Genomic DNA, 13,292 nt, shown 5'->3' with positions numbered 1-13,292 from the left:
ATAACTCGGAGTATTGGTAGGATGTCACTTTTTTGCCAAGTACTCTGATGATATATTGTACTCTGTAAATGAGTGATACCTTTTAGAATGTTAGAATGGGCTTTTTATAAATATTCAAATTTTATTTCTTGCATCACCTCTGCTTCTAATAACTTGTCACTGAACTGTAAAAGTATGTACAGACAATAGACCTGTGGTAGAGTTTTTGCATTAAAAATACCGAGTTCTAATTTGTCTGCGTGAAAACTGTTGTTCACTTGAAAAGAGAAGTGTTGAAAGCATCGAGGTTTTTATGTCTATTGAGGATCAATAAGAAAATCCTAGAAACTCTCTCATCTTAGGCTATGTCTAGACTAGAGGGTTTTTCCAGGATACCGGAAAAACTCCGCTGTATCCAGGGAATGCGTCTGCTCTTACACTTTTATTTGTTGAAGAGAGAACATGCTTTTTCGGGAGCCCTGTATTCTTCCTTCCACGAGGAAGAAAGGCTCTTCTGAAAGAGGTGTGTTTTTTCTGAAATTAGGCCCAGTGTAGACCGGCCAAATTTTGGAAAAACCTCTTCTGAAAAAACTATTGGAAAAAGGTACGCAAATTACAGAGCACAATTTGCGTACCTTTTTCCGATAAAGACCTGTAGTGTATACGTAGCCTTAGATAGGGAGGGGAAAAAGATGGCATCGTGAAGGTTTGAGGAAAGGACACTAGTGGATCTCAAGACATGTGAGTTCAGTTCCCTGCGCGCCCACAGGCTTCCTATGTAACCTTCAACAGGTCACTTAAGCTGTGTCTATAGTGGCAGCATTTTCTCAGTACAGGAATACTATTATATTCCTGTATGCTCTCCTAGAGTGGACACAGCTGTATCAGCAAAGCTGCACTTTACAGCAGTAGAGTAAAACCACCCCCAATGGAAAAAACAAATTGTACTGGTAGAAAGTGCAGCTTTACTGGTATAACTGCATCTACGCTAGGGGCTTCTTCAGGGATCACATCACTTCACATTACTGTAACTGAGGCCAGATGAATACCTAAAATAGATAATACAGTAGATTAGAATGTGGGGAAGCATTGCATGAGTAGCAGCGGGTGGGGACTTTTGTAGAATCTAGAAAATTCAGGAAGGTAGGCAGATGCTAGGGATCTGGTTCTAAATAAAGCAGACTGGCTCCTTTCAGTATTTGTTTTCGCTTCATTCAGATCAATGGGTACTTTTTTCTAAGTTCTTCAGTGTGGCTTGTTGATTTTGTGGTGTTTTTTGCGGGGGATGGAGGAGATGGTTGGGGAAAATCAAAACTACCAGTATTAACATGGAAAAGATCCTCTCCTATCATAAAGCAGCTGTATAAAACCATTAACACTAACTAGTCTTGCTATCTCAATTTCAACATAATTTATATGGAAATGAGATGGGGAGATGGTCTGAGTATGTTTATTATATTCTTGGTCTTTTGTTTGCAGCCTGAATTGGGAGACTTGGATACCTGGCAGGAAAATACTAATGCCTGGGAAGAAGAGGAAGATGCTGCCTGGCAGGCAGAAGAAGTTCTTAGGTAATTTAAACAATTCTGTAGCTAACCCAGGTTGAATACATTTTAGCACAATCGTATTTCAGCCAACTTTACAATCTAACAATCCTACTTAATTTTCAGAATATGCATTATATACGATTTCATTCTCCCCCTCCCCCCCCCAGCCTTCAGTATATACTAAGGATGTCATCACATAGACGACTGCACAATTAACCAGTAAACCTGGGCTTTTCACTTAATCTTGTCAACTACATGCTCCCTGCCCCCCAACCTTGCTGCCTCTGTATCAGAGGCAGCAGCGGGTGAGAGAAGCTGGCTTAAAAGCCCCAAGAGCACTGGATCCGCCCGCTCACCCCCAGTGCTGCAGGGGCAGCAGCGCGGAGGGTGAGGCAGGCAGGCTTTCAAGCCAGCTCCCCACACATACCAGCTCCAGTGAACCTGCGTGCCTCATCTCCAACCCTCCCTCTTGCTGCCTTCTACAGAGGTTGGGGGAGGGAGTAGGCAGGAGCCAGTGCTAGGTGGAACCGGTGTCTCCTCCCCTCGCACCAACTCCCCAGTGCCGCCTCCCTCCCCATTAGAGGCAGCAGCATGGAGGCGGGGGACAGGATAATGGAGGCAGCTGTGAAGGAGCCTCTATCTACATCACATCTGAGCTCTCCACATGCCGAGGCTGCTCAGCATCCCATGGAACATGGGGTGGCAGGTAGCTGGTCTGTGTGGGAAGCCAGTTTTAAACTGGCTCCCCTTGTGGACTGGCCCCCCCAGGCGCGGTGCTGGGATCCAGCTGGCTGCTGGCCTCACCTCTGGGGACTATAAAATGGTCATGTAAGTGCTAAGATTTCATATGGCTACATGACTATTCAGTTACTCAGTCTAACCTCCCTAATATGTACAAATGTTATATTATATGCTCTCCTTCCATTACAACCCTATTCACACATGCCAAGAATTTGACATATTAAAAACTTGTTTATATAAGAATAGGATTTAGTGTAATAAGAAGCAGCATTAATTGCTTTACATTTTAGAAATAAGATGAAGTATACTCTGCACAGTTCCACATTACAACTAAAATTATTAGCAGTGTACATAAGTGGAAAAAAATATTCACTAGAAAATACAAATAGTAAAATCACAATTAAAAACCTTGTACCAGAAACATCTTTCAATGTGGTGGTTCTGGAAGCACTTGTGGAATACATACCTTGCAGTAAATTCAAAGCTGAGAAATGATGTTCAGCAGTTTAAGACAGCATGTAAAGAAAGAAAGTCTTTTTTTTAAGTTGAAAATGCAGCAGAAATATTAAGTAAATTCTTGAATCACACAGACTCAACCATGTTCTTACTTGTTCCGTTAAATTAACAAATAGGACTTTTTGTAAACATCACTAGTTTATTACAGTGTCAGCATGAATATTTATTTAAAAATTCTTTACCGGTATTAAAATGAAGAGGAAAGGGGATACAATGTTACAGCTCTAGAATGTCAAGGGATCTAGTGCAATATTACACAATCTTAGAATATTTTATATCCTTTCCCAGTCTAATGCTGAAGGCTGTCCATATGCTATTATGCTTAAAGACTGTTCTGTTTAGATTCGTATAGTGAGTTCAGCACCACATTATCTGTTTTTAGAACATTTTTTCATTTGTTTAATGACTGTGAGAATGGGTTAAACACATTTTTGAACAATACCAGTTTCAGAATTTGGAAATTTATATTTTGTCCATACTGAATTAGGATTAAAAAATTTAGCACTCCCTTCATGTGTTAATTTGTGTGCTGAAGTATAATGTAAATACATGTAACATACATCTTGAATACACTTTTAGCACTGCACAATTCATATTCTACTAAGGAATGTAAAGGTTTATATTGGCAGTGTTAATGTGGATCTGTTTTCTGTCTCTTTCTATTAAGCTATGCATTTTAACTGGAAAATAAAAACATTATCTGTATATGCAGCATGGCTGAGTTAACATTGCTTTTGGTAATCTTTAATTGTTCCCGACGTTTTTAATTGGGAAAATTTATCAGTACACTGACGTTATGCTCTCCTTTGCTTTTAAAAAATAAAAGTGGAGAAAGGCAAAAGCTAACTGTCCAAGTTAGGCTGAATGTCACGCATTGTACTTGTGCGGTAAGGGGGGGCAGAGATCTCCGCTCTCCTGCTGCTGCATAGATCTTATGCAGTGATGTTTCTTCCAAATGCATTTTTACACTTACCAGTCCTTTGACCATCCTTAATACACAGGTACAGCTGAAATTATGGAGGGTAAATAGTTATACAAATAAGCTACTTTGAAAAAATCTGTCAGCCTTGGGTTAGAATCAGACCATTCAAAACAAGGGCCTGAAGTTTCTGGTCGGAAGAGTTTGCTTTCTTCAAATTCCTATTTTTTTTTCTGTGCTTTAACAGGAGCTTCATTTGCCTGCCCACTCCCTTAATGCAATTACTGGAAAATTATTTTCCTCTCAACACCTCCTTGAGACACACACAAGACTGGCACATCTGTCTCCCTTCCCACGCCCTCTCCATTATCATTAACCATCTTTACCAACAAGACAAAGAACTAAGGGCTAATCTACCTTTTGAGATTTGTTGTCAGAGTTAAGATGACTCTAAAGTATGCACACAGTAACTCCAAGGTGACACCCCCTGTGTGTGTGTGTTGGGGGGGCCTGGGCCCATCGTGGACAGAGGCCGTGCTGGTATCCCACCTGTCTTCTTCCCCCCCTTCCATTTCCCCAACACACACTGCTGCTGGCTCCCCCGCCTCCTCCCCCCCCGAGCACAAGCCTGCTCCCGGCACCCTCCACACTGCTGCCTCTCTATCAGAGGGAGCCTGCAGCAGCAAGGCTGGGGTGAGTGCGTGTAGCTGTTTGGATTAATCCATAAGACCAGGTGTATTGGTAAATCATTTACCGACTATGCGCTAACATTCCTAGTTAATTTGCTTAATAGTTTTTAGTAATCTTTTTGAACCTCAAACCCATAACTTGTTCTGCCCCTTGATTAGTAGAATTAATGGATTCCTGACTTTTTTTATAACCATATTTTACATATATGCAGATGATTTTCATGCCTCTTTCAGTCTTTCCCCAGCTTAGCTCTTGACCACTTAGCCAGCCCACACAGGACAGAATAGCGCACAGAAACATGTAAGGCAGCTATTCCTATATCTAGACACAAGAAATGCAGCGCATACTTAGTGTGGGGAACTGCCTCATGGAAAGCAGAGGCTCTGAATAGGCTTTAGGGGGTTATAAAGGACAAGCAAGTTAGCATTAGCTCACAGTGTGATGCTGTGTCCAAAAGGATTAGTGTGCTCCTGCGGGGGTATAAATGGGAGTAAGAAGAGGGAGTTGATTTTACCTTCCTATGAGACATTGGTGAGACGAATGCTGCAAACAGATCTGGTGTTCATTTTTAAAAAGGATGTTGAAAAATTGGAGAGGACACAGAACACATTAAAAAATGGTTTCGAGATTGAAGAAAATGCATTACAGTGAGAGACTAAAAGAGCTTGACTTGTTTATCAAAAAGAAGATTGAGAAGTGACTATTGCTATGTACAAGAACAAAAGAACAGCCTTTCTGGGGCAGACCATGGTCCATCTGACCCTCTATCTTTTCTTCTGACTATCCACTGAACAAAACAGGTAGTCCTCAAGATATCAGACAAGATCACAAAGCGAAAACAGTTTCTTGCCACTTTAACCAGAAAGGACACTCTGTAAATGACTTAGCCACCTGCATTCTGCTACAAAGACCTTTTACATCTGCACTTGAAAGGGAATCCTCTGAACTGTCATTTATGTTAAAATTCGACACTTGCCAACAAGGACTTAACAAGACTTTGAACTTTCTCACCCATTACCAAGACAGTTTCCCCAATTATCACCTGTAATACCATTAACTCACAAACATCCCACTCTCCCTACCTTTAATATCAGCAATTCAGACACTTACCTTCCTTCCTCCCCCTTCCCACCCCCCCGCATCCCCCTTCTGTTCTGCAATGTGATTTGTCCTTTTCATATTTGTTCATTTTTTTAATTGTATCCTTTGGTATATATGGTTGTGACTACTTTCTTCCACTATTTGATCTGAGGAAGTGGGTCTGGCCCACGAAAGCTCATCATCTAATAAACCATCTTGTTAGTCTTTAAAGTGCTACATTGTCCTGCATTTTGCTTCAGGTAGTCCTCAAGTAATCCATCCACTGTTGCCCATTCACAGCTTCTCACAGAGGCTAGAGACCCTACAAGAACCTTCCCAGGGAGAAATACCAGGTACTCATGGGCTCTTTAGTCTGCCATAGAAAGGCACAAGAAGAAACTATGGCTAGGGTCTGAAGCCAGACCAAATTACAAATTATGTACAGTTTAACAGCAAGAGTGATTTAACTATTTTAACAGACAAGGGAAAGGGTACATTTGCCGCCATCTGATCTTTTCAGATCAAGACTGATTGCCTTTCTGGAAGTTATGTTTTAGCCAAAGACTCACATTGGGTCCACTATAGGGTAACTGGGTAAAATGGAATGGCCTGTGTTATATAAGAGGTCAGACCAAATGATCTAGTCTTCTCTTAACTTTTTCTCTCGTATTCTGTCTATGCAATTGATATAGCATTGGACTTGTGCAATTGATATAACATTGGACTTGTGTAAAAACGCATTTTTTATGAGCTGGATTTATTTTTCATTCTCTCTTCCAGTTCATCAAAACTCTCATATTTTAATCCCGCCCTTTAGGAAGTTTGCAAGAGAGCTGGCAGATTTATTGCCTACATATTTAAATTGCATAATCCATGCCCATCCTCCTTAACAAAACCATGGAATAATTTTGGATCCTCTTTACCTCCCTATCTGTTATTGCTCATCAAATACAGAAGATGGCGTCAGTCCCTCACTCTGGATTGTGGAATCAGCCACACATCTCCCACTCCTGAGAAAATGTAACCAACAGGAAAAATAAAATGAACAAATGGTATCTTGTTAACTCTAGCAAATTCCATGATAGTTGCTATGAGCACACAAAAAGAGAGCTGACCCTTTGAACAAATCCTTTATTTGGTAAAGATCTGGGCTCAGAGAGCAATAGCAGGAAGAAGGTGTCTCAGGGATACACTGGAATAGGTTGATGTTTCTTTTGCTTTTTAATTTCTGTCCTGGTGGTAACCTGTTGAGAGGCTATTCTGCTTTAAATTAAAGCTGGCTTGAGCAGTGATATTCTAATCCAACGTTTGAGGGTTCTCTGATCTGATGTGTGTGGTTCTGATCAGTGTCTGTCTGCCTGTTTTAATGTGACATAATATTTTAAGGGAATAAAGGCTTGCTTATTAATGTCAGTGGAAGTTAAGTGTTCAGCACTTGGTAGAATCAAGCCCAAAATGTAGCAGAAATCTGGGCTATTGAATGATATTCTATGGTGTGACCTAACAGCTAATTTAAAACACAATCTAGGTAATGGTAAACAGCCTAATCCCAGTGTTTTTTCTAGCCAATTATATTTGAGAAGTAGACTCTACTGCAGGGGGCTGAGAAGAATATGGTCCATAGGCCAGATACAGCCCAGTGGGAGCCTCAGCCAGACTCCCTGCCTGCCCCGCACCCACGCGCTACTTAGAAACTGCTGGGATGGCCATGTGTTTCTTTGAATGCTGCGAGCCCGGGGGGTGGGGAGGAAAGAGGAAGCTTCGCACGCTGCCCCAGCACAATTTCACAGCTCTCATTGGTCAAATAGGCAGTGCATGAAACACCTCTTTCCCCCTCCCCTAAGCTCCCAGTGTTCAGAGCAGCACATGGACCCTGCAGCTGCTTTGAGCAGCATGTGGGGGCATGTAAGGCAGGGAGCCTGGCTGAGGACCCAGCTGCCCATAACCACTCAGGTAAGGGCCCGCCTCTGGCACCCCAATCCTCTGTCCCTTTATACCTGTTCTCCACATAAGCCAAACCCCCTGCATTCCCACTACTGCATCCAGACCTCTTTCCAGACCCTGCACCCCAATTCCCTACTCCTGTCACAACCCAAATATCTGCACCCCTGCCTCAGGTCACAACCCCCTCCCAAACCCTTCACCCCCCATCCACATCAGAATCCTCTTCTGCACCCATAGACCCTCCCAGATTTTCACCCCCATTCTCTGCACCAGATCACAACCCAAATCGCTTATATCCATTCCTGCCCCCGGTCACAATCCCCTCCTACATCCTTCTTCCAGATTAGAATCCTCTCTTGCACCCACACCCTCTTCCAGATTTTGCACTCCATTGTGCATCCCAGTCCCCTCCTTCACCCAAACTCCCTCTGAGATCCCACCCCCCCATGTGCCCCAATCCCTTACTTCAAGCTCCCTTCTGCACCCAGCCTCCATCCCAGATCCCACACCTCATCAATTTCATGGAAGAGTGCGGCTCTTGACCACTTACCAAATTCTTGGAATAGCCCCCACCCGCCATCAAAAATTATTGCCCAACCCTGCTCTACAGACCGTATCCTTAACTTACAGTTTCTGTGAATCTAAAGGTACACAGCCTTCATGGATTTTCCATCCATATTTCCCAGTGTACTTGTCCTTACACTGTCTCCAAAAAACACTGAAGGAGACGTGAAAGCATCCAGTTTGGAAATTACATCCTCAGAATAGTTTGGAGTTCTGTTAACTCTGAAAACAAATCTCAAGAGGTAGATTAGCTCTTGGTTCTCTGGCTTATTAGCCAAGATGGTTAATGACAATGAAAAGGTCATGGGAAGGGAGGCAGACATTCCAGTCTATCTCAGGCAGATGTTGAGAGGAAAATCATTTTCCAGTAATTGCATTAAGGGAGTGGGCAGGCAAATGAAGCTCCTGTTAAGACACAGAAGAAAAGAGGAATTTGAAGCAAGCAAACTCTTCGGTCCAGAAACCTCAGGCCCTTGTTTTGAATGGTCTGATTCTAACTTAAAGCTGACAGATTTTTTTAAGTAACTTGTTTGTATAACTATTTACCCTAGTTAATTCCTGCTTTACCTATGTATTAAGGATGTTCATAGGACTAGTAGGCTTAAAAATGCATTTGGAAGAACCATCATTGCTTAAACAAAATACAGGACTAACAAGATGGTTTATTAGATGATGAGCTCATCATCTAATAAACCATCTTGTTAGTCTTTAAAGTGCTACATAGTCCTGTATTTTGTTTCAGCTACACCAAACTAACACGGCTACATTTCTATCATGATTGCTTAAGATCTATGAAATGTCACTAGATCTATATACAAAATCTTGATTCTTTATAAGCATGATACAAAACTATGTAAAAATGGAAAAGTAACAACAAAAAACAAAACCAACCAGCATTTTAACAAGTAGTCTACTACCCCCAACTTATTCCAAATATATCTCCCTGGTGATCTTGTGGGTCTTACACAGATGGATAAGTGAATCAGTTACATTCTTCCTGTAGATCACAAAATTCTTTGTTTTCTTGATGTTAGTACTGGGCCTGATTCAAAGCCCTTGAAATCAGTGGGAATCCTTCCATTAAGTTGAGTAGGCTTTTTGGATCAAATCCATGATGCAATTTCTGCAGTGTAAAAGTATGTCTTTTAAATGTGGAACACAAGTGCTGAGCCAGAGCAATTGATAAAAATATCAACAGCTTAAGAATAAAATACAAAAATTACTGGATTCTGATATGGAGATGCCAATAGTCTTATTTGTGGAAAATGCAGTGTGGGAGATTTAACAGAAGCGGTGTTTGACATCAGCAATTCACTTGAAAAAGGGCAGAATGTGCCCTCTTTCAACTAATCGACTAGTAACTAAGCAACTAGTCGACTATCCAATAAGCTTTTGCTTATCAGATAGTCATTGGAGAGTCGACACACTAGTCGCTTCTCCCGCCTTGTTGCCTCTATCATAGATGCAGCAAGGAGGGGATGCTGGAGGAAGCCAGTTTAAAGCCCATTTCCTCCAACTCCATTGGAGGAGGCAGGGGCACAGCAGCAGCAAACTTTGAAATGTACAAGAGTCCCCACTGGGGCTATTGTGCTTTTCAGAGCTGGCACACTAGGTGGAGCCCGGGGCCAGTGGGGAGTCTCTCCTGACCCCAGGCTCCATGGGGCGCTTCCACTTTGAAATACACAAGACCCACACCCACCCCGCTGGGACTCTTGTACATTTCAAAGGCAGAATGTGGAAGTTCTTATCAACCAGTCGAATAGTCAATGGAAATCCCATCGACTATTTGATTAGTTAATTAATCGAAATTTAACATCCCTACTTTCAACTAACGCTTAACCTGAGCATGAGCATAGGGCCCATTAACTGATAGCTGCCTAATTAGGAGCACAGCAATAACAGAATTCCAGGCATCATCACTGATGGGGCTTGCTGGCTCAATATACTTTAAAGCATAGTTGCAAGGGTCTGTATTTTCTTGAAGTAAGAAGTTGAGTATTTATTCAGCCATCATAAAAGGGATCTTGCTAGAACTCGTACTATGTTCTGAATGTGTGACCTTGATGTTTTCTCTTCAAATTGCAGACAGCAGAAGATAGCAGAAAGGGAAAAGAGAGCAGCAGAACAACAAAGGAAGAAAATGGAGAAAGAGGCACAAAGGCTAATGAAAAAAGAGCAGAATAAAATTGGTGTAAAACTGTCCTAACACAAGCAGTTCTAAGATGACTCAACCGGCAGGAAGGAGAATCCCCATCTTATGACATAAAGCATCATTTGTATTGATTCCAGTATTTTTAGAACTCAACTCACTGCTTGATTTTAATGCATTCTTCAGGCCATCTTGGAAGCCAGAAATCTCCCATAAAGTATCTTGAACTACTAGTAACCGGATCTTAAAAAATAAAACACCAACCCTACAAATCATACTTTGATGGAACAATATTTCTTGCAATAGCCCTGTCCCAGTACCCTCCTTATACAAGAACAGTGATTGCTGCAAGACAGTCTGATAATGGGGACATAAACTCTAGCAGATGGTTCAAACTTAAAGAAAAAAAGAGTGTAAATAATTCAGTGGTGGGAAAGCTACTGTATTATCTATTATGCTTACCTGGACTGTGTAATTAAATAATTTTAAAGAATTCTTTGTTTTTGTGCTTAATTTCAGAAAATGCACCTTTGTTCTTCTACTCTTAATTGCCTTATTTATAAATGTTGGGAATGTTTAAAAATTCATTCTCCTGTCTCTCTGTGTGGGGAGGGGGAGAAGAGAGTGAAGAAAGAATAATGTAATACCTCTGTTTCTCTGGCGCTGATGATCATGTTTCCTTTTTTATAACCGCAACGAGCAGGTTTGTTGTGGTTGGGGACCAGAAGGGATGGAAACAACGTGGATTTTATTTTTTGCTGATACCATTTTGTTTTAAAAAAAAAAAAATGGTCCTGCAGCATCTTAGAGACTAACAAAAATGTAGATGGTATCATGAGCTTTCGTGGGCACAATCCACTTCTTCAGATGAATGGAGCAAGGGGTCCAGAAGTACAAATAAATAGCAGAAAAAGAGGGGATAAAGAGAGGGGGGGGGAAACAATCTTGTCAGTTAACGTCCGTGCTAAATGAGGCCAATAGAATGGGCTGCAAGTGCCTGATCCTAATGACTTCAAAAGTTGTGTGTCGAATGTAGCGGCTATTCCATTTGTGACTTTGTTCAAACCTTGGTTAAAGGGGTCAGATTTGCAAATGAAGGCAAATTCTGCAGCTTTGCTTTCCAGCTGGTTTTTTAAATTGCTTTGTAATAGTATAGTCACTTTTAGATCCATTGAGTGCCTGGGCATGTTAATATGTTCCCCAACAGGTTTCTGTGATACCATTTCAAATATCTGATTTGTGTCAATTAATCCTTTGTCGCAGAGACTGTCCAGTTTGGACAATATACAGAGGGGCATTGCTGGCACTTGATGGCATAGATCACATTAATGGATGTGCAGTTGTATGTGGTTAGGTCCTGTGATGTCACTTGTGTAGATGTGTGGACAGAGTTGGCACCGGAATTTATTGCAGGGCTGAGTTCCTGGGTGAGTGTGTTTGAGATGTGCTGTGTGGTTGTTGGAAAGCATTTGTATCAAGTTAGGGGGTTGTCTGTAGGTGCAGATTGGCCTGTTCCCAAGGTCTGTGAGTGAGGGGTCATTTTCCAGGATAGGTTGTAGATTGTTAGTGATGCACCAGAGGGGTTTAAGCTGGGGGCTGTAGGTGATGACTAGTGGTGTTCTGTTGTTTTGTTTGTTAGTCCTATCTTGAAGCTGATGCCTGGGTACTCGTCTGTCAATCTGTTTAACTTCCTCAGGGGTGGGAGTGATATTTAAGTTTCAAGAATGCCTGAGAGATTCTGTAGGTCTTTGTCTCTGGGATTGGAGAAAATCTGGTTGTATCTTAGAGCCTAACTGTAAACAATTGATTGGGAAATGCAGCTTGGATGGAAGCTAGAGACATGTAGGAAAGTATAACGGTTGGTAGGCTTCCGGTATAAGGAGGTGGAAATTTGGCCATCATTTAATTGTACTGTAGTGTCAAGGAAGTGGATCTATTGTGTGGACTGATCCAGGTTAAGATTAATGATGGGGTGGAAGTTGTTGAAATCCCTGTGAAATTCTTAAGTCTCCTTCTCATGGGTCCATAGGATGATGTCATCAGTGTAGCATAAGTAGAGTAAAGGCACTAGTGGGCAAGAGCTGAGGAAATGTTGTTCAAGGTCATCCATAAAGATGTTGGCATATTGTGGAGCCATGCAAGTGCCCATAGCTGTGCTGCTGACTTGAAGGTATAAATTGTCCCCAAATTGGAAATAGTTGTAGGTGAGGACAAAGTCACAGAGCTCAGTCACCAGGTGTGCATGGCATCATCAGGGAGCGTTCCTGGCAGCTAGTAATCCATCATTGTGTGCCATATTGGTGTAAAGAGCTTCTATATCCATGGTGGCCAGAATGGTGTGTTCAGGGAGATTACTGATGCTCTGTAGTTCCCTCAGGAAGTCAGCGGAGTCTTGAAGATAGCTAGGTGTACTGGTAGCATAGAGTCTGAGGAGAGAGTCAACATAACTGGATAATCCTGCTGTAAGTGTGCCAATGCCTGAGATGATGGGACGTCCAGGATTTCCAGGTTTGTGGATCTTGGGTAGCAGGCAGAAAACACCTGGTCAAAGATTTTGGGTGGGTGGAGTTGTAAAGTTTTATTCTTGAGTTGTAGCAGAGTTTCATAAGCAGTTGTTTTAAGGTGGTGTGTGGTTTGTTTGTTCGTTTGTTCTGGCATTCTTTAGTGGGATCAGAGGAGAGAGGTCTGTACAATCTGTTGGTCGTGAGTTGTCTGGCAGCCTCCTATTCATAATCGGTTCTGTTCATGATGACAACAGCCCCCCCCCCCCCTTTGTCATCCTCTTTGTTTATAATGTTAGAATTGTTTTTGAGGCTGTATATAGCATTGTGTTCTGCATGGTTGAGGTTATATGCCATATGGTTGATGAGTGCTGACTATCAGCCCATAGAAGTCAAGACTCTTGTTACGGCCATTGGAAGGGGGGGTTCATATAAAGGCCTTCCTCTTGTGGAGCTGGCGGGGAACTTGAGGGTCAGGGTCTTGTTCAGAGGTTTGTTGGAAATAACTGTTGCCACCTCTGCCTAAAGGAATATCTGGAAGCACATATGTTGTTTTTTCAGTTAGACTAACATGGCTACCCCTCTGAGACCATTTCCAAGAGTGCAATGCACTCTGATTGTAGGCAGAGATGTCTCCAGTGGATGAGGTTGGCACAGTTGCA

The 13,292-nt window shown here is 42.0% G+C and overlaps 1 protein-coding gene across 4 annotated transcripts in view; it reads left to right on the top strand.

Moving 5' to 3' along the window:
* Positions 1–10,622, top strand: part of EBAG9 (estrogen receptor binding site associated antigen 9) — a 31,641-nt gene extending 21,019 nt beyond the window's left edge. For all 4 annotated transcript variants that reach the window (XM_014573536.4, XM_014573537.4, XM_006122899.5 and 1 more), the window contains 2 exons: positions 1,459–1,550; positions 10,066–10,622. In XM_014573536.4, coding sequence (XP_014429022.1) covers positions 1,459–1,550; positions 10,066–10,186 — 213 coding nt within the window. In that variant the 3' untranslated portion in view covers positions 10,187–10,622. The remainder of the gene's footprint in view (positions 1–1,458; positions 1,551–10,065) is intronic.
* Positions 10,623–13,292: the final 2,670 nt, after the last annotated feature.

Source organism: Pelodiscus sinensis, chromosome 2, assembly GCF_052426305.1.
Source record: "Pelodiscus sinensis isolate ZL-2025 chromosome 2, ASM5242630v1, whole genome shotgun sequence".
Lineage (NCBI taxonomy): Eukaryota > Metazoa > Chordata > Testudines > Trionychidae > Pelodiscus > Pelodiscus sinensis.
The sequence above is the reverse complement of the archived record's forward strand: the minus strand, read 5'-3'. Positions and strand labels throughout refer to the sequence as shown.